Source organism: Phocoena phocoena, chromosome 11 (genome assembly GCF_963924675.1).
Source record: "Phocoena phocoena chromosome 11, mPhoPho1.1, whole genome shotgun sequence".
Classification (NCBI taxonomy): Eukaryota; Metazoa; Chordata; class Mammalia; order Artiodactyla; family Phocoenidae; genus Phocoena; species Phocoena phocoena.
This window is the reverse complement of record NC_089229.1, coordinates 96,218,657-96,241,785: the sequence shown is the minus strand read 5'-3', so window position 1 is coordinate 96,241,785 and position 23,129 is coordinate 96,218,657. Positions and strand designations below refer to the sequence as shown.

General features: G+C 44.6%; 2 protein-coding genes across 2 annotated transcripts; both read right to left on the bottom strand.

Annotated features, from left to right (window-relative positions):
• Nucleotides 1-558: 558 nt before the first annotated feature.
• On the bottom strand, nucleotides 559-4,367 carry VAMP1 (vesicle associated membrane protein 1). Its single transcript, XM_065888228.1, has 4 exons — nucleotides 4,159-4,367; nucleotides 1,642-1,768; nucleotides 1,299-1,457; nucleotides 559-624 (listed from the first exon to the last, which is right to left on the bottom strand). The coding sequence occupies exons 1-4, from the start codon at nucleotides 4,365-4,367 to the stop codon at nucleotides 559-561; spliced, it is 561 nt and encodes a 186-aa protein (XP_065744300.1).
• Nucleotides 4,368-20,458: 16,091 nt separating this feature from the next.
• MRPL51 (mitochondrial ribosomal protein L51) lies at nucleotides 20,459-21,377 on the bottom strand. The gene is made up of 3 exons (XM_065888226.1): nucleotides 21,278-21,377; nucleotides 21,083-21,193; nucleotides 20,459-20,655 (listed from the first exon to the last, which is right to left on the bottom strand). Exons 1-3 carry the CDS (start codon nucleotides 21,375-21,377, stop codon nucleotides 20,459-20,461), a joined length of 408 nt encoding a protein of 135 aa, XP_065744298.1.
• Nucleotides 21,378-23,129: the final 1,752 nt, after the last annotated feature.

Sequence of the window (23,129 nt, the reverse complement as noted above, 5' to 3'; positions counted from 1 at the left end):
TCGCAGGACAGAGTGCAAGTGAAAGCAACACGAGGGGAGGAGTGGGCGATGGAGAAGCAGGGCTGGGATGGAGGAGGGCAGACGGGGAAGTTCTGGGGAGAAACAGGACAGGGACATGAGTTTGGATGGCAGTGGAGGACAGGGAAGGGGTGGTACATTCTCAAGCAAAAAAGTAGACTGGACACAGGAGTCAGGAAGTCCCAGATGGAAAAGAGAAAGAGGAGAAAACAAGAGGGCAGATTACATCAGGTTACTGGACATTCAGGTGTAGTTGTAGGTGTCCCATCCCCACGGTCTCCCTCTGACCCAAGCCAGTGAGAAGAAGCACAGCCCACTTCCTCAGAACAGGAGCCACCACCTTCCCCCACAGTCCTGCAGAGTGAAGGCCTGTCCATCGAGGAAGTCCCTCACCTCTGCCCGCCCGCCCTCCCGCACCAGATGGTGCTTCCCTGGCCACGATCTCCATACCTCAGTCAGAGCAGCCCCACTCCCCAGGCAGGCAGGCAGACAGGCAGGCGACGCCGGGACCTTCCCACCTCTTCACCCCAACCAGCAACCTCAGCGATACTTACTTACAATAACTACCACGATGATGGCACAGATGGCTCCCAGCATGATCATCATCTGAGGGGACATTGACAAAAAACAAACCCTTGGATTTGGGGAAGGAGGCAGGAGCCAGGACCAGGGACTCGGACGGCGGAAGAAGCCACACGCCCCGCAGGACAGCCGAAGGCCTCCCAACCCCTCGTGCGCCCCATCAGACAGTAACCCCTGCACCACAGCTGGAGCTTCTCAGAAACATGAGAGGGTCTGCAGCTTGCTCCTTTTCTCCTAGTTCCTGTTGCCTGGAGGCTTTTAAAGGAACGCCAGAGCAGGTGCAGACTTCGGATCTTTAGTCAACTGGTTCGTTTTTCATCAAAAAGTGTTCGGCTCATTCCCAAAAGCTGCAGGTATTTAAATATATAGCTACCCCAGCCATTGTGTCGATGTTGGTGTATCTCAGGAAGGGTCAGGTAAGAATTTTTCCCGGGGTCCTTTGAGAAAAGGCAGCTTGACTAACCCCTCCAAACTCCTCAGGGTCTCCCCTGGCCCTCAGTTAGTGGTTCTGAGCACTTTAGCGTACCCTGGTGGCCAATTCGGGTAATGCAGCTCAAGAAGGAGGCTTCCCAGGTTGCCTCCCAAGAGTCCTGCAGGGCACAGATCGTGAGAGGGAAGGATTGTGGAACCTGGGGGTTTTCCCGCCTCCTATGTGTGGAGACCCAGGAAAATAAGGGGGAAAGGACAAGAACATTCACCTTGCAGTTTTTCCACCAATACTTCCTCTTCAGCTTGGCAGCGCTGCTCTCAAATTGCGATGCGCCCGCCTGCAAAGCGTCGGCTCTGTCATCCAGCTCTGACAGCTTCTGGTCCCTCTCCAGGACCTTGTCCACATTTACACGCATGATGTCCACCACCTGAGCAGGGCGCAGGAGCAAAGCGGCTAAGCTCCCCCAGAGCCGGGGAGAGAACAGCAAGTCTGCCCTGCCTAACTCTAAGGGGTGCCCTGTCTCCCGGAGCCTTTACCTGCCCCTCTAGATAAAGAGAAGTTTCCCAACTTCCGTGACTCGGAAACCCTTAGAGAAAAAGCTATCCACGTACCTCCTCCACTTGTGCCTGGGTCTGCTGTAGTCGTCTGTTACTGGTCAAATTAGGAGGAGGGCCAGGGGGACCCCCACCTGGGGCAGCCCCTTCTGCCCCTTCGGTGGGTGGCTGAGCTGCCGCAGACCTGCGGAGAGAAGTACACAGAGTGACCAAGACAAGAAAGGAATCACATACGTTCTCACCCCTATCACCGAAGCAAGGGTGATACGGCCATATGCAAGTAGAAGGGATTCCAGCTCCTTGGCAATACCAAGTGGGGAGATGCAGCACAGAGGTCCAAAGCAAAAGATGAAAGATCCTGTAACAGATGGGGCTCAGCGACATCCAGGGTGGTATCAAGAGCTCTCGTTTGGGCTATCCTCTGACCCAAACTCAAACACATCCTCTGGCACAATGGCCACAGGGACAAATGGGCCAGTCTTGGCTTAAATGGCATTTCTCTGCCTCCCAGAAGCCTTTTTCACATGAAGTCAAACTGGAAAACTCCAATCCAGGAGAATTGCCTACAAAAAAAACTCAACCCTCAGGACAAGCTTACAGACTGAACAACTCTTTTTTTTGCAAAGCCTGAATATAAAAAGAAAGGCCAAGCTGACAGACTGCTGTATGGGAGCCAGTTATTGGTTGTTTCATGCAATGATTAGTATATCGTGGCCACTGTAAGGACGACTTGGAGAATCACCAAAGGCCTCTGTAGTTGCAGTGAGTCAGGACTGTTTGCTTGCTTTGTTTTTTGGCAGAGAAGACTGGGGTTTCACTTAGATAGAACTGGGGCCCAAAGCAATCGTGTCAATTGTGAAAGTGTTCCAAGAGCATAGACAGGGAGCAAAAATATTGGAAATGGTCCTCAGTGTACATGCACCAGAGACAGCCTGTCCCTTCCTTTTTTAGATTTGGCATCCAGTCTCAGGAGACTCTCCTAGTTCCTGATGTCCCAACTAGAAATCTTGGTTTACACTGCTAGGCACAGAGACCATACTCCCTTTCCCTTAGCCTTAGGGGAGAATAATCCAGTGTGGGATCCTCAAAATAAACTCCTCTCCACGTCCCAACACGTGGAAGCTAAATTCACCTCCTCAAGAATTCCCTGAAGCCTAACCTAAGGCATGAGATTTTCTCTGCCAAGGAAGAAGTCACAGGTAGGAGAGAGATCTCTGCAATTTGATGGAGAAAAGAAATTACAATAAGAACTCCTCGAACAGAAGCAGAATCTCACAAAGCCTACCTTATAGGAGCAGTCCAAGAGTAAATGCACTACGGATGAAACCATCACAAAGTCACCAAAAAGAAAAAGCCTTGACTACTCACAACAGAACTAATACCCAGAAGTTCCTCCTCTCTAAGTAAATTTCAGTCTCAAAAGAGAATAACCCTTCAGAGAGGTTATACAAGCAGATTACACCTGACTCATCTTGGCTAAAAGAACTGCTTTCCCGTTGCCCTTTAAGGCACAAAGGAGGCAAAGGAAAGATACAACACTATGGCGGCCACCAGACTCCTATGCTACTACTGTGCTACAGGATCCAGTTCTCTGGTGAAAGTGGAGAATTCAAGGAGTAGGAAGTAGCCCGTGTTTAGTCTTGGAAGCAGTCCAGGCTGGTGGCACCAATGACAAGACTAAGGTCAGAGACCTCGTGATGCCCTTCTAGTCACCACGGTTTCCCCATCTCCTTCCTTTCATCCCACATGGATGCTACTGGGAACCAGTCAGCTGAAGAGGCTCCCCCTCCCCAAAATGAAAACACAAGGAATCCTAGGGCTTGGCCAAAACGCGTAGAATATCACATACAGTTAAAACTGTAGAAATCAAATAGAGAAAAAGGGAAATCGTTATAAAGCATTTGAAGGGACCATTTCACTTATTACTTCTTGGGAGTTGGGAACACGCAGGAGTAACATATCCGGGGATAGTTATAACCCTTATGTAATGTAAGTAAATCTTTTCCCTTTTAGTCACCAAGAGAAGCAACACAAATACATCTAGGACCAAGCCAGGACTCCAAGAAAGAAAGGGAAGTTCTTCATTTGTCTAGCTATAGTTCTCCCTCAGGATCTTGGGATGGGGTGACCATGGTCAGATGACTAAATTGATTAGAGACTAAATTGAATGTACCCAGGGAAGGTGGCGGGGAGGGGAGGGGGGGATCCTTAGCTCTATCTCTCTTCCAAGTACTTGGCTAAGACTCAATGACAGGAAAACACCTCCTGTACGGGTGGCCTTGGGATGAATGGATGCTTGGAATCACACGCCACTGCCCCTTGAGTCTTTGTGAGCTGCTCACCTGGCGCCAGAGAACTGGCAGATAAGTTTCTGGAGCTTTGCTCACTACCAAGAGCGGGGGCTACTCGTCACGGTCGGGGTGAGGGGCGTACACAAAGCTAGAGACTGCAGAGCAACCCAAGTTACTAACTGGCAGGTGCACCCATGACTGTCCTTCCAGAGGTCCCAAGCACAGCTTCAATCAACGACAAGAAAGGGCCTGGAGCCCCCTCCCGGGTGTCTCCGCGCCCCACCTTCGCCCGAGACTCGACTGAGGAGCCCCGCAGGTGAGAGGAGAGGGGGCAATGAATGTGGGACCCCCGCGCTCCTGCCCCGCCCATGGGGTGCCGGCTGCGGCTGGTGCAGGAATGGGGTGCTGCCTCCCCTCCCCGGGGGTGGCTCGGCCTGCGGACGGCGCGCGGCGGCGGTTCCCCGCGTCGCCGCAGCTGCTGCAATGCGCCATTTTCGGTCCCGCAGAGTCCGGCGCTGGGGTGAGAGTTGGCAAGGTGTCGCGCCCCCCACACCAGGGTCAACTCACATGTCTCTGACAGAAGGAGGAGAGGTCCGTCTCCTCTCCCGAGGCTGCGGCGAGACACCCGGCCGGGGAACACTGCGGTGAAGCCGACCGCACCGCCGAGCTCCGCTTCTAGACGGCCACCCAGAGCTCTAGCTGCGGTGGAACTGACTGCACCTGCAACCCCGGCTCGTCTTTATTAGCGCTGGCCGCGCCCCCAGATCACGCTGACAACGCTGCGGCCCAATCCACGCCCAGGACAGGTGCCAGTCCCGAAGCGAAACCCGGATAAGGCCTAGAGTGCCCGCCCCTGAAAATCTGCCAGTCACAGCTCTGTTCTCATCCTGACTCGGGTAAGGAGCGGTGCCGGAAGGATCTGACCAATACAGCTCTGGTTTGCGTACCTGTCTAACTAAGCGACGGGGCGGGGTGGAACTAGGCGCCCGCTCCCTGGAAGGGCGGCCCCAACAATTTGAATTAGGCCTTTTTGGTTCCTCCCAGCCAATCGCTGAGCAGTTCCTTAAGTCCTGGCCCGCTCGCGGCCGCCGGCGCCGGCGTCTCCAGCCAATCACGCCGCTTCCGCTGACAGCGGTGGGCGGGGGCGGGGTTGGGGGTGGGCTCCGGCTCGCTATGGCCTGGACTCTGGAGCCCGGGGAGCGGCGGAGGTTCGGTGGTCTAGGCACTGCGCTGGCGCTCGGACCTGGCCGGCCTCCACCCCACCTCCCCGCCTTTGACAGCTCTGAGGAGGCTGAATCCATCAAGGCAGAGCCGCAGGCTCCCGTGGCCAAAGTAAATACGAGAGCTCCGTTCATCCGTTCTACACAGCCAACCAGTCCCTCACGCAGTGTATCCTAATTTTAACTCCCGCTCCCCAAACCTGCTCGTCCTATCCCTCCCAGGTAGCTTACTACATCGATTCAGTTGCCCAAACCAGAAACCTGGAAACTATCGTAGATTTCCTCCCCGTTCATCTTTACCTGTCCTCTAACAATTCAAGTTTTCCTTCTTAGGATTTCAAGGATTCTCCCCTCGTCTCACTGTCCTGCTTCAGATTATTATCCGTTACCTGGACGCCCTCGGTTGTAAAACTATTATTTTATGTCCCGATAAGTAAAAAGGTAGCAAATCAACTGTGACATAATGCTTTCTTATCACTTCGAATTTTTATTTTATATTTATTTAAAGTGCAGGTGTCTATAGATGTAGATTTTTATCATACTTCACTCGTGAAAATACATAAAAAGGAAAACAGAAAAGAGTAACATGGTAACAGTGTTCCTAAAACTTCACATTCAGACACTGACTCTTAGGATTCATTTTTTTTACTCATGTGCATGATTTCCACACAATGTAGTCCTCTGTGCATGCCATCAGGGGCTTTGGTAATGCAGCATTTCTTAAAGGAATGCTCCTTTTCTGTCTCTGGAATTTTCTTCCAAGCCTCGGACACCCATTTGGCAAAGTTTGATTCTTATGAGCCAGTATGACAAATACAGTATGACTGTTCTGGCTAATAGTTGTAGTCAAACATCCCAATTTAGATGTTAAAATGAAAAAAAAAGTGCCAAGTGCCTCTTAAAATTAATGAAATATAATATCTTTCTGTTTCATCTTGCCCTCATTTATAACCATCCTCTAAGAAACCACCAGGGTGGTCTACCCAAATGTTACAACCCTGCTTAAAACCTTTAAACAATTAGAAACACAATGTATTGATCATATGTGTTTATCCCATGCCCCTTCTGAAACTACATCAAAATGAAAATTGGTAAATACTGAAAACAAATTATAAACCCTCAAAGACAAAAAGAATGGAAGGAATTGTTTCAGGCAGCATGAATGGCTAAATATGCCCACCAGATTCACATGAGGTGGCAAAAAAAAAAAGTACAGAGCAGTTCCCCTGTACCCCTTCACCCAGTTTCCCCCAATGGTAACATCTTGTTTAGCTACAGTACAATATTAAAACCAGGAAATTGACATTGGTACAATCCACAGAGCTTATTCAGATGTTGCTTCTTTTACATGCATTTGTGTGTGTGCGTGTGCCTGTGCGTGTGTGTGTAGTTTTATGCAATGTGTGTGTAGATTCCTGTAACCACCACCACAATCAGGATACAGAGCTATTACATTACTGCAAGGCTCCCCTGTGCTACCCCTGTATAGCCACACCCACCCCGATCCCGCACCCTTGGCAACTGCTAATTTGTTCTCCATCTCTATACCTTTATTTCAAGACTGTTATATAAATGGACTCAGACAGTCTATAACCTTCTAAGATTGGCGCTTTTTTTAATATCCTCGAGATCCATTCAAGTTGTGTGTATAAATAATTCTCATTGCTGAGTATTATTTCCGTGGTACGGATATACCACAATTTGTTTTAACCATTTACCTGCTTAAAAGACATTTGGGCTGATTCCAGTTTGGGCTTATTACAAATTAAAGCTGCCATGAACATTTATGTACAGTTCTGCATGAACATAACTTTTCATTTCTCTAGAATAAATGCCCAAGAGTTCAACTACCGGGTAATAAGGTAATTTTGCATATTTAGCTTTATAAGAAATTGCCGAACTGTTTTCCAGAATGACGGCACCATTTTAGATTCCCGCCAGCAACGTATGAGGAATCCAATTTTTCCACATCCTCACCAGCATTTGTTGTTGTCACTTTTTAAAAAAAAATTTTAATCATCCTGATAGTTATTTAGTGATATATCATTGTGGTTTTAATTTTTGTTTTTCCCTGATGGCTAATGATGTTGAACATATTTTAATGTGTTTATTTGCCATCTATATATCCTCTTTGGTGAAAGATCTGTTCATGTCTTTTGCCCATTTTCTAATTGGCTTGTTCATTTCTTTTACCTTTGAGTTTTAAGAATTCCTTAAATATTCTAGATAAAGTACTTTGTCAGATAAGCGGTTTCTTCCAGTCTGTCTTTTGTCTTTTCATCCTCTTAACTGAATCTTTTGTAGAGCAAACGTTCTTAATTTTAAGATCCAGTTTATCAACTTGTCCTTTAATGCATCACTTTTGGTGTCACACTTTGCCTAGCCCTAGAGTCTCATAATTTTCTCCTATTTTATTTTCTAAGAGTTGTACAGTTTTGTTTCATATGTAAGTCCATAATCCATTTTGAGTTAATTGTTGTATGAGGTGTGAAGTTTAGGTCGGGGTTCCTTTTTTTTTAATCAATGGATGTTCAATTGCTCCAGGACTGTTTGTTGAAAAAGCAATCCTTCCTCCATTGAATTGTTTTGCATTTTTGTCAAAAATTAGTTGGGCATATTTGTGCAGGTCTGTTTCTGGGTTTGCTATTCAGATCCATGACCTATGTGTCTGTCCTTCTGCCAATAACATGCTATCTTAATTACTGTAGCTATGGTAAACCTTAATATAAAGTAGAATTATTTTTCCTACTTTATTGTTCTTTTTCAAAATGGGTTTAGCTATTCTAGGTCCTTTGCCTAATAGATCATTTGAAAAATGCATTTGTGTAAACTGGCAAGAAAATAGACTATTTAAGGACCAAAAAACTCAGTGAAAGCTGGTACCTGGAGAGGTAAATTGAGCACTGAAGCTTGTTTTGCCTTGAGGGCGTTTGCTTAAAAGTTGATTTTAGGCATGGTGACCTCATAGGGTGCCACTGTGGCACAGGAGACAGAACCCAGGGCCTGCATAGGGTTGGAAATCTAATAGAAGGCCCCCACTATAACACCAGAACCCCAGAAGACTATATCCTCATGTAAGAGTGGATTTAAAATATGCTAACACCTGAACTGCCCCTAGGGGACTGCATAGAAAATTTGCTCATCTGGAATCTAAGTGCCTACTAGAGATCTTTTCTTTTTTCTTTTAAATATATGCAGATAATTTATAATCAAAGCTGTGACTTTTCTGCCTGAATTCCTTGTTGGTCTGAAAAACAAAATAGCAAGAATTTAAAATGGTTCCAGGTTGACAGTGCCACCAAGCACCAGCCGAAACAATGCAGATCATCTCTGGATGAGCTGATCTTCAATCTAGGCCTTGGGGAATTTCCACAGATACAGTTCCAAGAAAAATAGATTTTGGTCAAAAATGGGAAACAAATAAGGAGCAAAGAACCAGGAGCAAGAGCCAGCAAAGATGGAAATAGGAAGTAAGAAAATTAGAAAATCAAGCCAAATAGTTCAATATCTGATTAATAGGAGTTCTAAAAAGAGAGAAAGGTATGAGAGAGAAAGATTACAAAAGAAATACAAGAAAAAATGTCTGAACTGAACAAGTCTTTCTGGATTACATAGTACTCTATGTGCCTAGCATAGTGAAAGAAAAAGAATCACGTCAAGACACATCTTTGTAAAATCTCAGAATATTAAGGGAAACGAGAAGATCCAAAAAGATTTCAAAAAGAGAGAAAGGGACTTCTCTGGTGGATCCCTGGTCAGGAACTAAGATCCTGCGTGCCACATGACGTGGCCCCCCAAAAAAGAGAGAGAGAGAGAGAAAGGAACAGGAATGAGAATGGCAACTCAATACAGTATTAAAAGATAGATGATGTGACAGTGCCTTTAAAATTCTGAAGAAACATGATCATTACCCTAGAATTCTATACCAGCCAAACGAATATAAGACCAATACGTACCAATATAAGATAAATATAGACATCTTTCAGATATGCAAGGAGTGAACATTTTTACTTCTATTTCCAAGTAGGCTACTATAAGATGTGCTCTGGTAAGCAGGAAAGAGAAAGGCAGTAGAGCTAGGGAATGGAATGCTGGCTCCACACACAAAACTGGTGAAGGAAATCTTTGGAATGAAAGCTACACCACAGACCCAGAAACAACCTGTCCTGACTGAAGTAGGAGAAGGAGGAAACTGCAGGACAGTCTCCAGAGGGGGGGGAAAAAACCTGTAAAGCATCTGACATGTTTAAATATTTGAAAAAGAATATGAACAAGTACTTTACAAGTCTGATGTGACGTGCGGAAAAAATTAGAGCTAGATACATAGAAAATTATATTTTGAAAAAGAGGTAATTATAAACTTAGGGGAAAACAAAAAGTTGAATAAGAACTAGAAATTATCTCACCTTTACGTTAATTGATTTTCAACAAGAGTGTCAAGACGGGACTTCCCTGGTGGCGCGGTGGTTAAGAATCCGCCTGCCAGTGTAGGGGACAGGGGTTTGAGCCCCGGTCTGGGAAGATCCCACATGCCGCGGAGCAACTAAGCCCATGCACCACAACTACTGAGCCTGCGCTCTAGGGCCCGCGAACCACAACTACCAAGCCCGCATGCCACAAGTACTGAAGGCCGAGCGCCTAGAGCCCATGCTCCATAACAAGAGAAGCCACTGCAACGAGAAGCCCGCGCACCACAATGAAGAGTAGACCCCGCTCACCGCAACTCGAGAAAGCCCGCGCACAGCAACGAAGACCCAACGCAGCCAAAAGTAATGAATAAATAAATTAATTAATTTTTTAAAAAAAGAGTGTCAAGACCATTTAATGGGGGAAGGAATAGTCTTTTCAATAAATGGTGCTGGGGGACTTCCCTGGTGGTCCAGTGGTTAAGACGCAGTGCTCCCAATGCAGGGACCTGGGTTCGATCCTTGGTCAGGGAACTAGACCCTGCATGCATGCCGCAACTAAAACATCCCACATGCCACAACAAAGATCCCACATGCCACAAAGAAGATCCCCAAGTGCAGCAACTAAGACCCAGGACAACATAAATAAATAAACAAACAAATAAATAAAATATTTAAATAAACAAATGGTGAAAGGACAGCCCACAGAATGGGAGAAAATATTTGCAAATGAAAATATTTGTATCTGATACAGTACTGGTATCTAGAATATACAAAGAACTCTTCCAACTCAGTAATAAAAAAAATGAATAACCCAATTTGAAAATGGGCAAAGGGTCTAAACTGACATTTCTCAAAAGAAGATACACAAATGGCCAAAAAGCACAAGAAAAGATGCTCCACATCATTAACCATCAAGGAAGTACAAATCAAAGCCACAATGAGATACTACTTTATAACCACGAGGATGGCTATAATCAAAAAGACAGGTAGTACCAAACGTTGATGAGGGTTAAACCAAATGTTGGAGAAATTAAACCTTCATACACTGCTCGTGGAAATGCCACATGAGGCAGCCAATTTGGAAAAGAGCCGGTAGTTTTTCGAACAGTTAAACACGGAGTTACCATGTGACCCAGCAATTCCACTCCGAGGTATTTAACCAAGAGAAATGAAAATGCCCACACAGAACCTAATACACGAATGTTCATCGCAGCCTCATTCAGAATCGCCAAAAAGTAGAAAGAGCCCAAATGTCCACCAACTGATAAATGGATAAATATAGTGTGGAATAGCCATACGATGGAATACTGTTCAGCAGTAAGAGAAGCGGAGTGCTAATACTTGCTACAACATGGGGAAATCTTGGACCTACACTAAGACAAAGAAGCCAGGCACAAAGGATCACATGTTGTATGATTCTGTCTAGATGAAATATCCAAAACAGGCAAGAATCTTCAGGGACAGAAAGTGGCTTAGTGGTTGCCTAGAACTGGGAGGAAGGGGGAACTGATGGTGGCAGCTAAGGGGCGGGGGTTCATTTTGGGGTAATGTTAAAAATGTTCTAAAGTTGATTGTGGTATCGGATGCACAACTCTGCGAATATATTAAAAGCCATTGAATTGGGTGAATTGTATGTGGATTGTATCTCAATAAAGATACCAAGAGGTTTTTTTAAATGTAAGAAACATAAGTTATACCACAGTACACCATTTGGCTCGGTAGTAAACAATATTTAATAGTCCTAGTAATGTAAACACTGTCTACTGATTTAAGCCAAAATGCTGATATAACTATCATGAGGAGGCGTGAGGGATAGGGGCTGTAAGAAAGGAGGACAATGGGGAGTGTAAATCCAGCTTCCTGACAAAGTAACTAGTAAGGGCCACCAGCTCCCTCTTCCAAAATCACACGTGAAGAATCCACGGAAGCTATAGGGAATCATGAATCTCAAGAATTAACAAAGACAAAGGCATAAGAATACCTTGGGGAGACTGAAGGCTCTAGATATGTGTTCAGTTGCATCCTCCAAAAGTTTTTATGTTTAAGTCCCAACACTCAGACCTCAGAATGTGACCTTATTTGGACACAGGTTCGTTGCAGATGTAATTAGTTGAGATGAGGTCATATTGTTGTAGGGTGGGCCCCTACTCCAGTATGACTGGTGTCCTTATAAAATGGGAAAATTTGGAGAGACACACACACAGGGAGAACGCCTTGTTAACATCAAGGCAGAGATTGGGCTGATATGTCTATAAGCCAGGGAACACCAAAGATAGCCAGCAAACCACCAGAGGCTAGGAGAGAGGCATGGAACAAATTCTGCCTGACAGCCCTGGTGATGCCTAGTCTCAGACTTCTAACCCTCAGAACCGTGAGTTCATACATTTCTGTTGTTTATGCTACCCAACTTACGGTACTTACGGCAGCCCCAGAAAACTAACACAGCTATCTTGAACCAGCACATGTGTTATATTCCCAAAACAAACAACAAATATCATACATAGATATTACACATACATGTGATGAAAATACCAAAAGGGACTTGCAAGTGTGCTAAAGTGTTTGACTTGTTATGAATACTGATAAGTTTAAGAAACCAACAGGAGTAAACAAATATGAGTGTTTCTTAAAGCATGAATCACCCTGAAGACAAAAATAGAACATTGTTTTTCTGGAGGACCTCAGGTACAGAAGGTGGAGTTAACTGCTACTCATCAATTCATGACACACGATCTCCACTTATGCATAGAAAGATTTCATTTCACTTTATAATTCCGTTTTTCCTTATTCCCCTCCCCAACCATAGACAACATTATAAATTGTTTGATATTTATAATTTTGTGTTTTTGCAAAATGTGTATTGTCTCCTGCACGTGTGTTTTTATTTTTATTTATTTACTTATTTTTAATGGATTGATTTTTTTAAATTAATTAATTAATTATTATTTTTGGCTGTGTTGGGTCTCCGTTTCTGTGCGAGGGCTTTCTCTAGTTGCGGCGAGTGGGGGCCACTCTTCGCCGCGGTGCGCGGGCCTCTCACTGTCGCGGCCTCTCTTGCTGCGGAGCACAGGCTCCAGATGCGCAGGCTCAGTAGTTGTGGCTCACGCAGTTGCTCTGCGGCATGTGGGATCTTCCCAGACCAGGGCTCGAACCCATGTCCCCTGCACTGGCAGGCAGATTATCAACCACTGCGCCACCAGAGAAGCCCCAAATGGATTGATTTTTTTAAAATTATATTTATTTGGTTGTACTCAGTCTTAGTTGCGGCAGGCGGGCTCCTTACTTGTGGCCCATGAGCTTCTTAGTTGTGGCATGCGGGCTCCTTAGTTGTGGCATGCAAACTCTTAGTTGTGGTGTGCATGTGGAACCTAGTTCCCTGAACAGGGATCGAACCCAGGCCCCCTGCATTGGGAGCACGGAGTCTTAACCACTGTACCACCAGGGAAGTCCCGCATGTATTTTTAATTTACATAAATGATATCATGTTTTAAATCTCATTCTGTTTTTTCACTCAGCATGAATTTTTAAAGATGAAATTCATATATTTTGTAAATGATCAGTTTGCTCTTTCCTTCCAATCCTCGCATCCATTTAATTCCTTCCCTCCTTCCTTCCTTTCTCCCTCCCTCCCTTCCTTCCTTCCCCCCCTTTCCTTCCTTCTTTGTTTTTATAACACTGACTAGTACCTTCAGTACTAAGTTAAAGTGCAACAGTAATAGTGGGCATTCTTGCCTTGTTGCTGATCTTAAGGGAATATATACCCACTAAATATCTGTTGTTGATCTCTAGTATGTCACCTTTACCAAATTAAGGAAATTTCCCTCTGTTCCCAGGGTTTTATTTTTTAATTATAAATTGGAGCTGAATTACTTAAATTCTCTTTTCTATATCAACTAAGATCATCACAGAGAACTAAACCTTCACCCTTCATAACGGAAGCTAATAGATGTCTAAAGCTGATAAACCATGAAGAGCAGGAGGGCATATTATTTCAAATTATGATGAAAAGTACTAGAATAGTTCAAAGAAGTGAAAGTCTTTCATTCTGGGAAGCTAGTTTGGAGGGTAGACTGGGGTTAGGCAGGGGATTGCTCTTTTTGTCATATAACTTTCCCCTCTTTTTGATTAACTATATGCATGTATTACTTTGATTTTTTAAAAATAAAGCTTAATTTGGAAATAAATCTTCAAGTCTCCCAACCCATTTTTTAAGTGAGATAAAATTCATGTACCATATGAATCCACTCATTTAGTATATACCTGTGATTTTTAGTATATTCACAAGGTTGTGCAATCATTACCACTAATTCCAGAACATTTACATCAACCCCAAAAGAAACCCTGTACCTGTTAGTAGTCATCTCCCATCCCTCACCCCTTACCCCATCCCCTAGCAACAACTAATCTACTTTCTGTCTCTGTGAATTTGCCTATTCTGGACATTTCCTATAAGCGGAATCATACAATACGTAGCCTTTATGACTGGCTTCTCTCCTCTGCCATAGTGTTTTCAAGGTTCATCCATGTTGTAGCAGTACCTCATTCTATTTTATGGCTGGGTAATGTTCCATTGTATGAATAGCCCACACTTTGTTTATCCATTCATCAGCTGATGGACATTTGGGTTGTTTCTTCTTTTTGGCTATTCGGAATAATGCTGCTATGAGCATTTGTGCACAAATTTTTGTGTGAATATGTTTTCAGTTCTCTTGGGTATATGTATACCTAGGAGTGGAACTGCTGGGTCATATGGTAACTCTCTATGTAACTTTTTGTGGAACTGCCGAACAGTTTTCCAAAGTGTCTGCATCCTTTTACTAAAGGTTCAGTCTTAATGGTTCTTTAGAGTCGTCTTTGTGATCTGACTCTTGCCTCCATCTCCTGCCCTCTTTATCACGCACCAACAAATACCATTTACAGCTTTCCCATACACACCCTGCTGTTTCTCACCTCTGGACCTTTGTTTCTGTTTCATCTGCCTGGAAAGCCTGCTAGCCTCCACTCTTTAAGATATCTCAGTAATGGCCTCCTCCAGAAAGCCTTCCCTGCCCCCACTCCTGCTCCCCCAGGATAAGCGTCCCTCCTCTCTGAACCTACACAGTAGGTAATTAACAAGCTTTAAATGCCATGATATATTTTATAATTATGTTTCCTTTTTTTTTTTTTTTTTTTTGCGGTACGTGGGTCTCCCACTGTTGTGGCCCCTCCCGTTGCGGATCACAGGCTCCGGACGCGCAGGCTCAGCGGCCATGGCTCACGGGCCCAGCCGCTCCGCAGCATGTGGGATCTTCCCGGACCGGGGCACGAACCCGTGTCCCCTGCATCGGCAGGCGGACTCTCAACCACTGCGCCACCAGGGAAGCCCTCTTTGCTATTTTTTTAATTGAAGTGTAGTTGATTTACAATGTTGTGTTGATTTCTGCTGTACAGCAAAGTGATTCAGTTATACACATATACACATCCTTTTTTTATATTCTTTTCCATTGTGGTTTATCCCAGGAGATTGAAAATAATTCCCTGTGCTATACAGTAGGACCTTGTTGTTTATCCATTCTAAATGTAATAGTTTGTACCTACTAACCCCAAACTCCCAGTCCATCCCTCTCCCTCCCCCCTCCCCTTATACGTATGCTTCTTTGGCTACCTCCTGCATTACGTGGAATTCTTTAAATGCAGGAGTTGTATCTTTTTTTCTTTGTATCCCTGGAACCTACTGGTGACCTTCAGTAAATGGCTGTTGAATGGATTGCTTCTACAGATATTTACCAAGGGCCTATTAAGAGCCAGTACACAAAGAGACCAGATATTAGACTACTACAGTGAACAGACATGTGCAAGACAGTTCCTGCCCTCAATGGGAATGAGGCCTCGTCAGTGGGGAAGATGGACAAAGAGATACATAAAACCAAGCAAGATCGAAAAGCAAAAATATGAGTTCAGAGGCTCAGACATCTCAAAGTAAATGGACCTTGAAAAGTATTCCCTTGTCTTCTTCCACTATTCCAAAGCTGTGGTATTTGACCCTGATTTAGAATCCCTTATGGAGCTTTTAAAAATATGAATGCTTGGGACACCAGCTCAGGTTGATTTCATTGGTATGGGTTCTAATCTTTTTTTGTTGTTGTTGTTATGAAACCTGGATTTGGGTCCACTTGCCCAATACACAGCAAAGCCAATCTACTGACACCAGGTTGTGGTGAAGGAAAGTAAAGCATTTATTGCAAGGCCAAGCAAGAAGAATGGGTAGCTTAAGCTCAAAAGGCCAGAACTCCCCGAACTCCCCAATGGCTTTTAGGGAAGGGTTTTTAAAGACGGTGTGAGGGAGTCACATAGTGCATAATCAGCTCGTATACTTCCTTCTGATTGGTTGGTGGTGAGGTAACAGGGTGATGTTTCAGGAATCTCAGTCATCAACTTCTGGTTCCAGCCAGTCTGGGGTCTATGTGCCTGTGGTCAGCATGTAGTTAACTTCTTACACCTGGTGGGGGTTTAGTATCTGCAAAACAGCTCAAGGATACGGCTCAGGATATTATTTATAACCCTTAGAGAGGAACTAAAGGTCCTTGATTTTGTTTTAAGACTATTTATTTTGTCTTGCTTGACTGTTTCCCTTTGTTTCTGCATTTTCTCACTCCTCTGATTAAATTTGCTCTTTGGAACTTGGGGCAGGCCTAGGAGGCTAAAAATGTTCTACAATCAAGAGGCAGGGGACACAAGTGGTGGTGGGGTGTCAGTCCCCAGGAAGGCCCCACGGGGTCCCGCTGGGTTTCAAGCTCTGACAAGAATTCTAACATGTTGCCAGGATTGAACAGCACTCGTCTGCAGGGGAAAAAATAAATTTAAGCTCTTCATCCTGGCTGGCATTCAAGACTCCTAGTTATCTGGCACTAGATTTCCTATCCAAACTTATTTCCTACTATCAGAGAAAGCCTACTGTGTGTTAATGATCACTAACTAGTCCTACGGACTTGTGTAATTCCCACCTGAATTATTTCTGAATTATTTGAATTATTTCACATTCTGAATTATTTCATATTCTTCAAAGCTCCTTCCTATAGATATTACTGTCCATATTTAACAAGGATTTCCCATTTCCATCAGCTGAAATTTTCCAAGATTTAGTTCAAATGTCATCTCTTCAACAAATAACTTTTCTGATCTCCCACCAGCCAAAAAAGAACTAATTTTCCTATGCAATTATCATATCCAAATTTATATTGTTTATATATTGTATCTCTTAAGTAGATTGAAAGCTACTGAGAGTCAGGAACCAACCCTGACTTAGTGATTTATGTCCCTCCAAATAACACTGCACATAATGGTTCAGTGTTTATTGAATAAAAATATTACACACTGTTTCACACCAAAACCAAGATTGTTCTGTCCTTGAAAACATGATCTTATAAATCTTCACAGCAGGAAGATTCAATGCTCGTTGAATTAAATGATCATTTTCCTCTTTACCAAGAACCACACATCCTACTAAAACATGTACTCATATTCTTTGGGGCACCTTGCACTTAGCAGAATCTCAAATATTTGATTTTCTCTTCTCCAGTCCCACCAAATCATGTAAAGTATCCCAGGGCCACTCATACTTCACACCAACCTCTCCATTCTCATATCCAGCTCCTTTCCAGCCATCCCTTTAAAAATTCACTCCCTTTGAGTCCTGACACTCTCATATATACATTTACATGAGACCCAGGATCATAATGTATGGTCATGTATACCCATCAATCCACTTCTCCAAAATCTACTTTTCAGTTAATCTAACACGTACTTAATTAGCTTCACTTCTATTGAGCCTTCCAAAAGATAAAGTCCCAACAAAGACACAAAATGTTACTGAGGTAGATTGCCTACAAATATGTCTGTGGACACTTCCTCACATCCCTGTAATTGCATGCACATTCTCTGATCCAAAAATGGGGTACATTTCCACATAGCCTTGAATCTGCGCTGGCCTGTGACTTACTTTGACTGGTAGAATGCAGCACAAGTGACAACACGTCACTCCTTGGCCTATGTCTATCAAACCTTGCAACTTCCATTTTTGCCCTCTGGAGTCAAGCCTCCATGTAAAGAAGTTTAGGTTAGCTAGACTACTGAATAACGAAATCACGTGGAAAAAGATCTCAGCCACTCCAACTGAGGCACCAGACATGTGAGTGAAGACATCTTGGACATTCTTGCTTCAACCAAGCTCCCAGCTGAATGCAACCACATGGTTGACCCCCGCCAACACCAAATGGAGCATAACCGGCCTGCTGAGCCCAGATAACCCAGAGAATATGAGTTCATAATTTGTTGTTTTCAGTCACTAAGTTTGGGGATGGAGTATTATGTAACAATAGATAATCGAAACTGATACTTTTAAAGGATTTGGATCAAATAAGAGACCTAATCACCCTAATTCCTTTACCTTCAAATCTCAGTTTATATCTATAACTAATTCACTTTCTTTAGTTTGCAATACTTTTATTGAAAAGTTAATTTAAAACACCTATTTCCATTCATTTCTTCAGGTTTTTCTAATTCTTGGCAACTACACACACTCCAGAGGAGTGTCATTACCATTTACATTGCCAAACTCTGTACTGTTTTACATGCATAATTTCATTTATTCTTCACATAACCCTATGAGGAAAGTATTGTATTGTTCTTAATTGACAGGCTAAAAAAAACTAAGGCTCAGAAATTACCTACTTTGCCTAGGGTCAAATAGAGTGGTATAGCTTGAGTTTAAACCCAGACTTGTCTGACTCCAAAGGACATGTTTTTAATCAACAGTCTACACTATACTAGAGACTCATAATCAACCTAAAAAACCCTCCCAAGAAACACAAATAGCACTTTTAACCCACATAAAAGATTTCTTTAAAAGCAATATGTCAAATACTTTCCTTTTGCCCATTTCTTTTTTTTTTTTTTTTTGCCATGCCTTGTGGCATGCGGGATCTCAGTTCTCCAACCAGGGATCGAATCTGTGCCCTTTGCATTGGGACCGTAGAGTCTTAACCACTAGACCACCAGGGAAGCCCCTCAAATACTTTCCCTACTTCACTCTGCAAATATTTATTGAGAGCCTTACATAGACTAGGCTCTGGAGACACTGAATTTAACTCTAATCAATACACAATTCTAAAATTGTAGCAACATTTTTCTCCTCTCAGTTGAGTAATGTCAAACTTACTTAACTTGATTTATGGCCAAGCAAATTATTAAAAGATGAAAAAGCAGACAGTGTCATTATAGCTAGACCTACCCAGCCATCTCCCAACACATTGTATATTCCCTCACCATGCACCACAGATCACTCTTCTCTTCCCCACTTGAAATGTTCTGCTTCTTTCTCTGCTTATAGAAATCCAACCTCTTCTATGAAGGCTCTTCTGATTAGGCCAAACACATTCTCTTATCTAGGTTATTTATCACCCACATCAGTGGTTTCCAAACACAGCTAATTAAAATCACCTGGCTTTTAAAATTAGAACTACTTAAAATTAGAGGAGTCATACTTTGAAAAAGCAAAAGCAAAAGCCTGGAAACAATCTAAATGTCTATCAAAATGGAACTGGTTAAATCATTATGGTATATAACATGAGGATATAAAACCATACCTAAGTTACATTAAGTGAAAATGTAACTTAGTGTGCATGGAATCCTACTTTTTTTTATAAAGAAGACAGATAGACAGATAATATAAGCTTGTACATGCACAGTATATATCCAGAAAGATTAAGAAGAATCTCGTAAGAGTGGTTGCCTCAAGGAGCACAAAAATCAAGCTGTGAGAAAACTTTTCATCTCATTACTCTCTTTTTTTTGGCTGCGTTCAGTCTTTGTTGCCGCGCAGGCTTTCTCTAGTTATAGCAAGTGGGGGCTACTCTTTGTTGCAGTGTGCAGGCTTCTCATTGCGGTGGCTTCTCTTGTTGCGGAGCACGGGCTCCAAGCACGCGGGCTTCAGTAGTTGTGGTCCGCGGGCTCTAGAGCGCAGGCTCAGTAGCTGTGGTGCACGGGCTTAGCTGCTCCACAGCATGTGGGATCCTCCCAGACCAGGGCTCGAACCCATGTCCCCTGTATTGGCAGGTGGATTCTTAACCACTGCGCCACCAGGAAGTCCCTGATTACTCTTAATTTGAAATGTCTATATATCCTATATGGATGTCCATCTATCCTATACGGATGGATACATTTTTTTAAAATTATTAAAAAAAAAAAAACCCACCCACATAGACCCACAAGACTCAGCTCAGCTCTACAGATCACAAATCTTTGGGGGCAGGGACTAGACTTTTTAAATTGTTAAACTACCCAGAGATTCTGATGATCAATCAGGCTTAGGAACCACTCAAGCAAACCACTCATATGGTACTTAATGCCTCATATTAAAGTGTACATGTGAGACTGTAACTTTATACACATAACTAGAAAAGCTTGGGGGGAGGATATATTACATTTTGGCTTTCCTACAGTTCTCAGCTCAGAAAAGGTACTCAATAAGTATTTTTTGACAAGATTAGTGCAGAAGTGTAATTCCATTTTTCTATTATACTTCATTTCAGTGCGGAAGGGTTTCAAAAAATACATTTAACATGATGGCACTGTGGGGCAGTTTAAAATTACCACTTTCAATACATGAAGGGCCAAACATCAACAGATGCCAACAATAATTTTTTAGTTTTTAAACACCATAGGTATGGCTAGACTGCAAAGGGCAAGTGGTGAAGTCCAAACCTAAGACTATAAGACTTAGCGATGAGTTCCACTTCCTAGTCGCATGAATGAGTAAAAGTAGCATCTAGAGGAAAATAAAGATGTGGATAACAGATTTCAAAGAAGTCCCATTTTATTCCTGAGACCACACAAATCCCTTTCCTCATAAGGAAAAGTACTTTCCCTCTCTCTTGGGTGATAGATACACCTCTTCCACAGTTCCAAGCATTCTCTTCTACCGGTACTTTCCACGTCGGTTAAAGCATTTGTAGAGATAGCTGATGCGTTTGTTCAGGCTGTGCAGGTCATCAATGAACATCCGATTTCCAACCATTCTCTTCTTTCGGATACAACGCTGCAATTCATTCCCCTTCCAGCCTCGAAGCCATGTGGGGCCCTTGATCAGTTCTTTGGGGTGCTTTTCAAAGTTTCCTGTGTAATGTGAAAAAGGGTATTAGTTCCAAGAGGAGAGAACCCAGCCTCCACCAGCTAAGCCTTCAACACGGTTGCATCTCCCTAGCAGCACCTAGAGACAAAACACATTACGCTAGGGTAACAAGAGCACAGGCTCTGGAGCAAGACTGCTTGGGGTTCAAATTCTGGACCTGCCATTTACTAGCTTTGGAAAAACTACTTAACCTCCCTGTGCCTCAGATTCCTCACCTGCAAAGTGAAAAGGTTATGAGGATTAAGTGTGTTAATGCATGCGGGGCACACAGAACAGTGCCGAACACAACGTAAATAGCCACGTGTTTGTTCTTACTATCGAAGAAGGTACCATTTCTACACAGGCGAAAAAAGATAATCATTACGGCATAAGTGCCGCTCTGAAATTCTGCACTACTGAGTCGAGTCTTACCCAGGATCCCGATGTTGTCATATACCCCGAACATGGCTCTCTTCTCGTTCCAACGATCAACCACTTTGCGGGGCGGGAGGGTGACCCTCACATGGAACAATCTGGGAACACCTAGGGATGGGGAAGAAAAGGAATGAATCTGAGCCGCTTACTGAGAAGTAGTTCTCGGGGCGTCCTTCTGCACCAGCCACTTACCCAGAGAGAAGCTTCTGCAGGCCAGCGGCACCTGGCCCCATAGGCTCCTGCCCGCCACCCAAGAGAGGCTGCCTGCCACCCAAGAGAGGCTGCCTGCCATTGCTCTCATCTCTCCCCTACAACAGCCCGCCTCACAAGCACAGGAGGGAGGGCCAGACGTGGCCTTCAAGGAGAGAACAAGAACCGTCCCCGCCCGGCTCACAACGATACTACGTGCACGCAGCCATCTTGGGCTTTACGCAGACAGCTCCGGGTGAGACCCAGCCTGGCCCCGCCTTCCCCAGCCACGAGCCCCGCCCTCCAGGTTCCGTAGCAGGTCTCTGACGCCCCGCCCAGCCGAGGCGCTTCCGGTCTGCCCGCCGGAAGGTTTGGAGCTCCGGAAGAGCTGAGGGACTCGTTTCATTGCCTAGGGCCCCCCCAAAGCTGAAGGTCAAACGAATTCACCCTTTCCTGTTTCCGTGGGCGTCCCTCAACTGAGGGAGAGGAAGGTCCAGAACCTGGAACCCCGAGCTTCCTTTCTCTGTGCCCCACAGCAGTTCTGCGCTGTAGCTGTTTTTATTCCCCCTATTCGACAGGGGAGGAAGTCTGGGGCTGAGGGAGTGAAGTGACCTGCTGGACGTCATAAGGCAGAGGACATGGCGGAACCTGGACTAGAGCCTAAGCCTTCTAACTGCCGGCCTGAACTTGCCTCCTGTCTTGTGGGTGATGGAGTGGGTCACGGTCCCAGGGGCACGGCCACTGCCCAGCTACAAAGGCGGCATCTCCGGCAGGCATCGCCAGAGCTTCCTATCCACCGACCGCGAAAAAAAGAGGACCCTGTGGGGAAGGAGGCGGCCGCGAGACTACGGCGTGGGGGGGTGGTGGGGGAGCCGGAATCTAGGCCCCGCCCTCCTCGGCCTTCCGGCTCCTGCGCTCTGATTGGCCGGTGTCTGCAGCGAGCGTCGCGATTGGCTCCCTTGAGGCCGTTGAGATTTGAACTGCACTTTTGTGGCTTTGCCCGCGCGGCGCCCGGCTCGGAGGCGGGGTTTTGCCTCCGCCTGGCGGGTATTGGTCGGTCTCTCTACCCACGGGAGTGCCGCGTCGCAGATTGGTGCGTCTTGTGCCCTCCTTGGTGTTTCCTTCGTTTCAGCCCTACATCCCGAGTTGGAGGAACGGCAGGCGAAGTGCTCTTGTAAGGTGCGGTGTTGAGGGGGAGCGGGGAAGGAGAGGCCGGGAAAATCGGCCACCGGGCTGTAGGACGCGGTATTGGGCTGGGAGGTCTAGTGGGTGTGTCCTTGTGGTACGACGTGGTAGAAACAGTAAGTCTCACAGATCCGCAGTGGAATTTGGGCAAATCGCTTAACCTTTCTTACTCTCAGTTTCCTCATCTGTAAACTGAGCTATATTACTATGCACTTCATGAGATTGGCATTTGGAGACTTAGATCAGATAGGACGTTCAAATAGCCGAACAGAACCTGGCACAGAGTAAACAAATAGTAAATGTTCACGTTCTCTCATTCTGGAGACAGGAAGCCCATTAGCCCATACTGGGTCACCGTTCTGACCTCAGATGACACAGTGTCTATATACTTAAGAAGTTTTGCCTATAAAAACAGAAATAACAGTGCTAACTTAACGCATCGATATGCCACTTTACAGTTCTTTAAATACTTTAATACCCCTTGACTCATTTGATCCTGAGAAATTTTGTAAAGTAATCAGAGATCCGTAATCCTGCTTGACAGATGGGGCCCAGGGGGTTAAGTGACATGGCCAAGTGTCAGAGTCACAACTAGAATTAGATTCTAGTCCAGGCTTAATCTCACACGCTCTAAGATAATGTTATTAGCTTGATGTAAGACTAAAAAGTG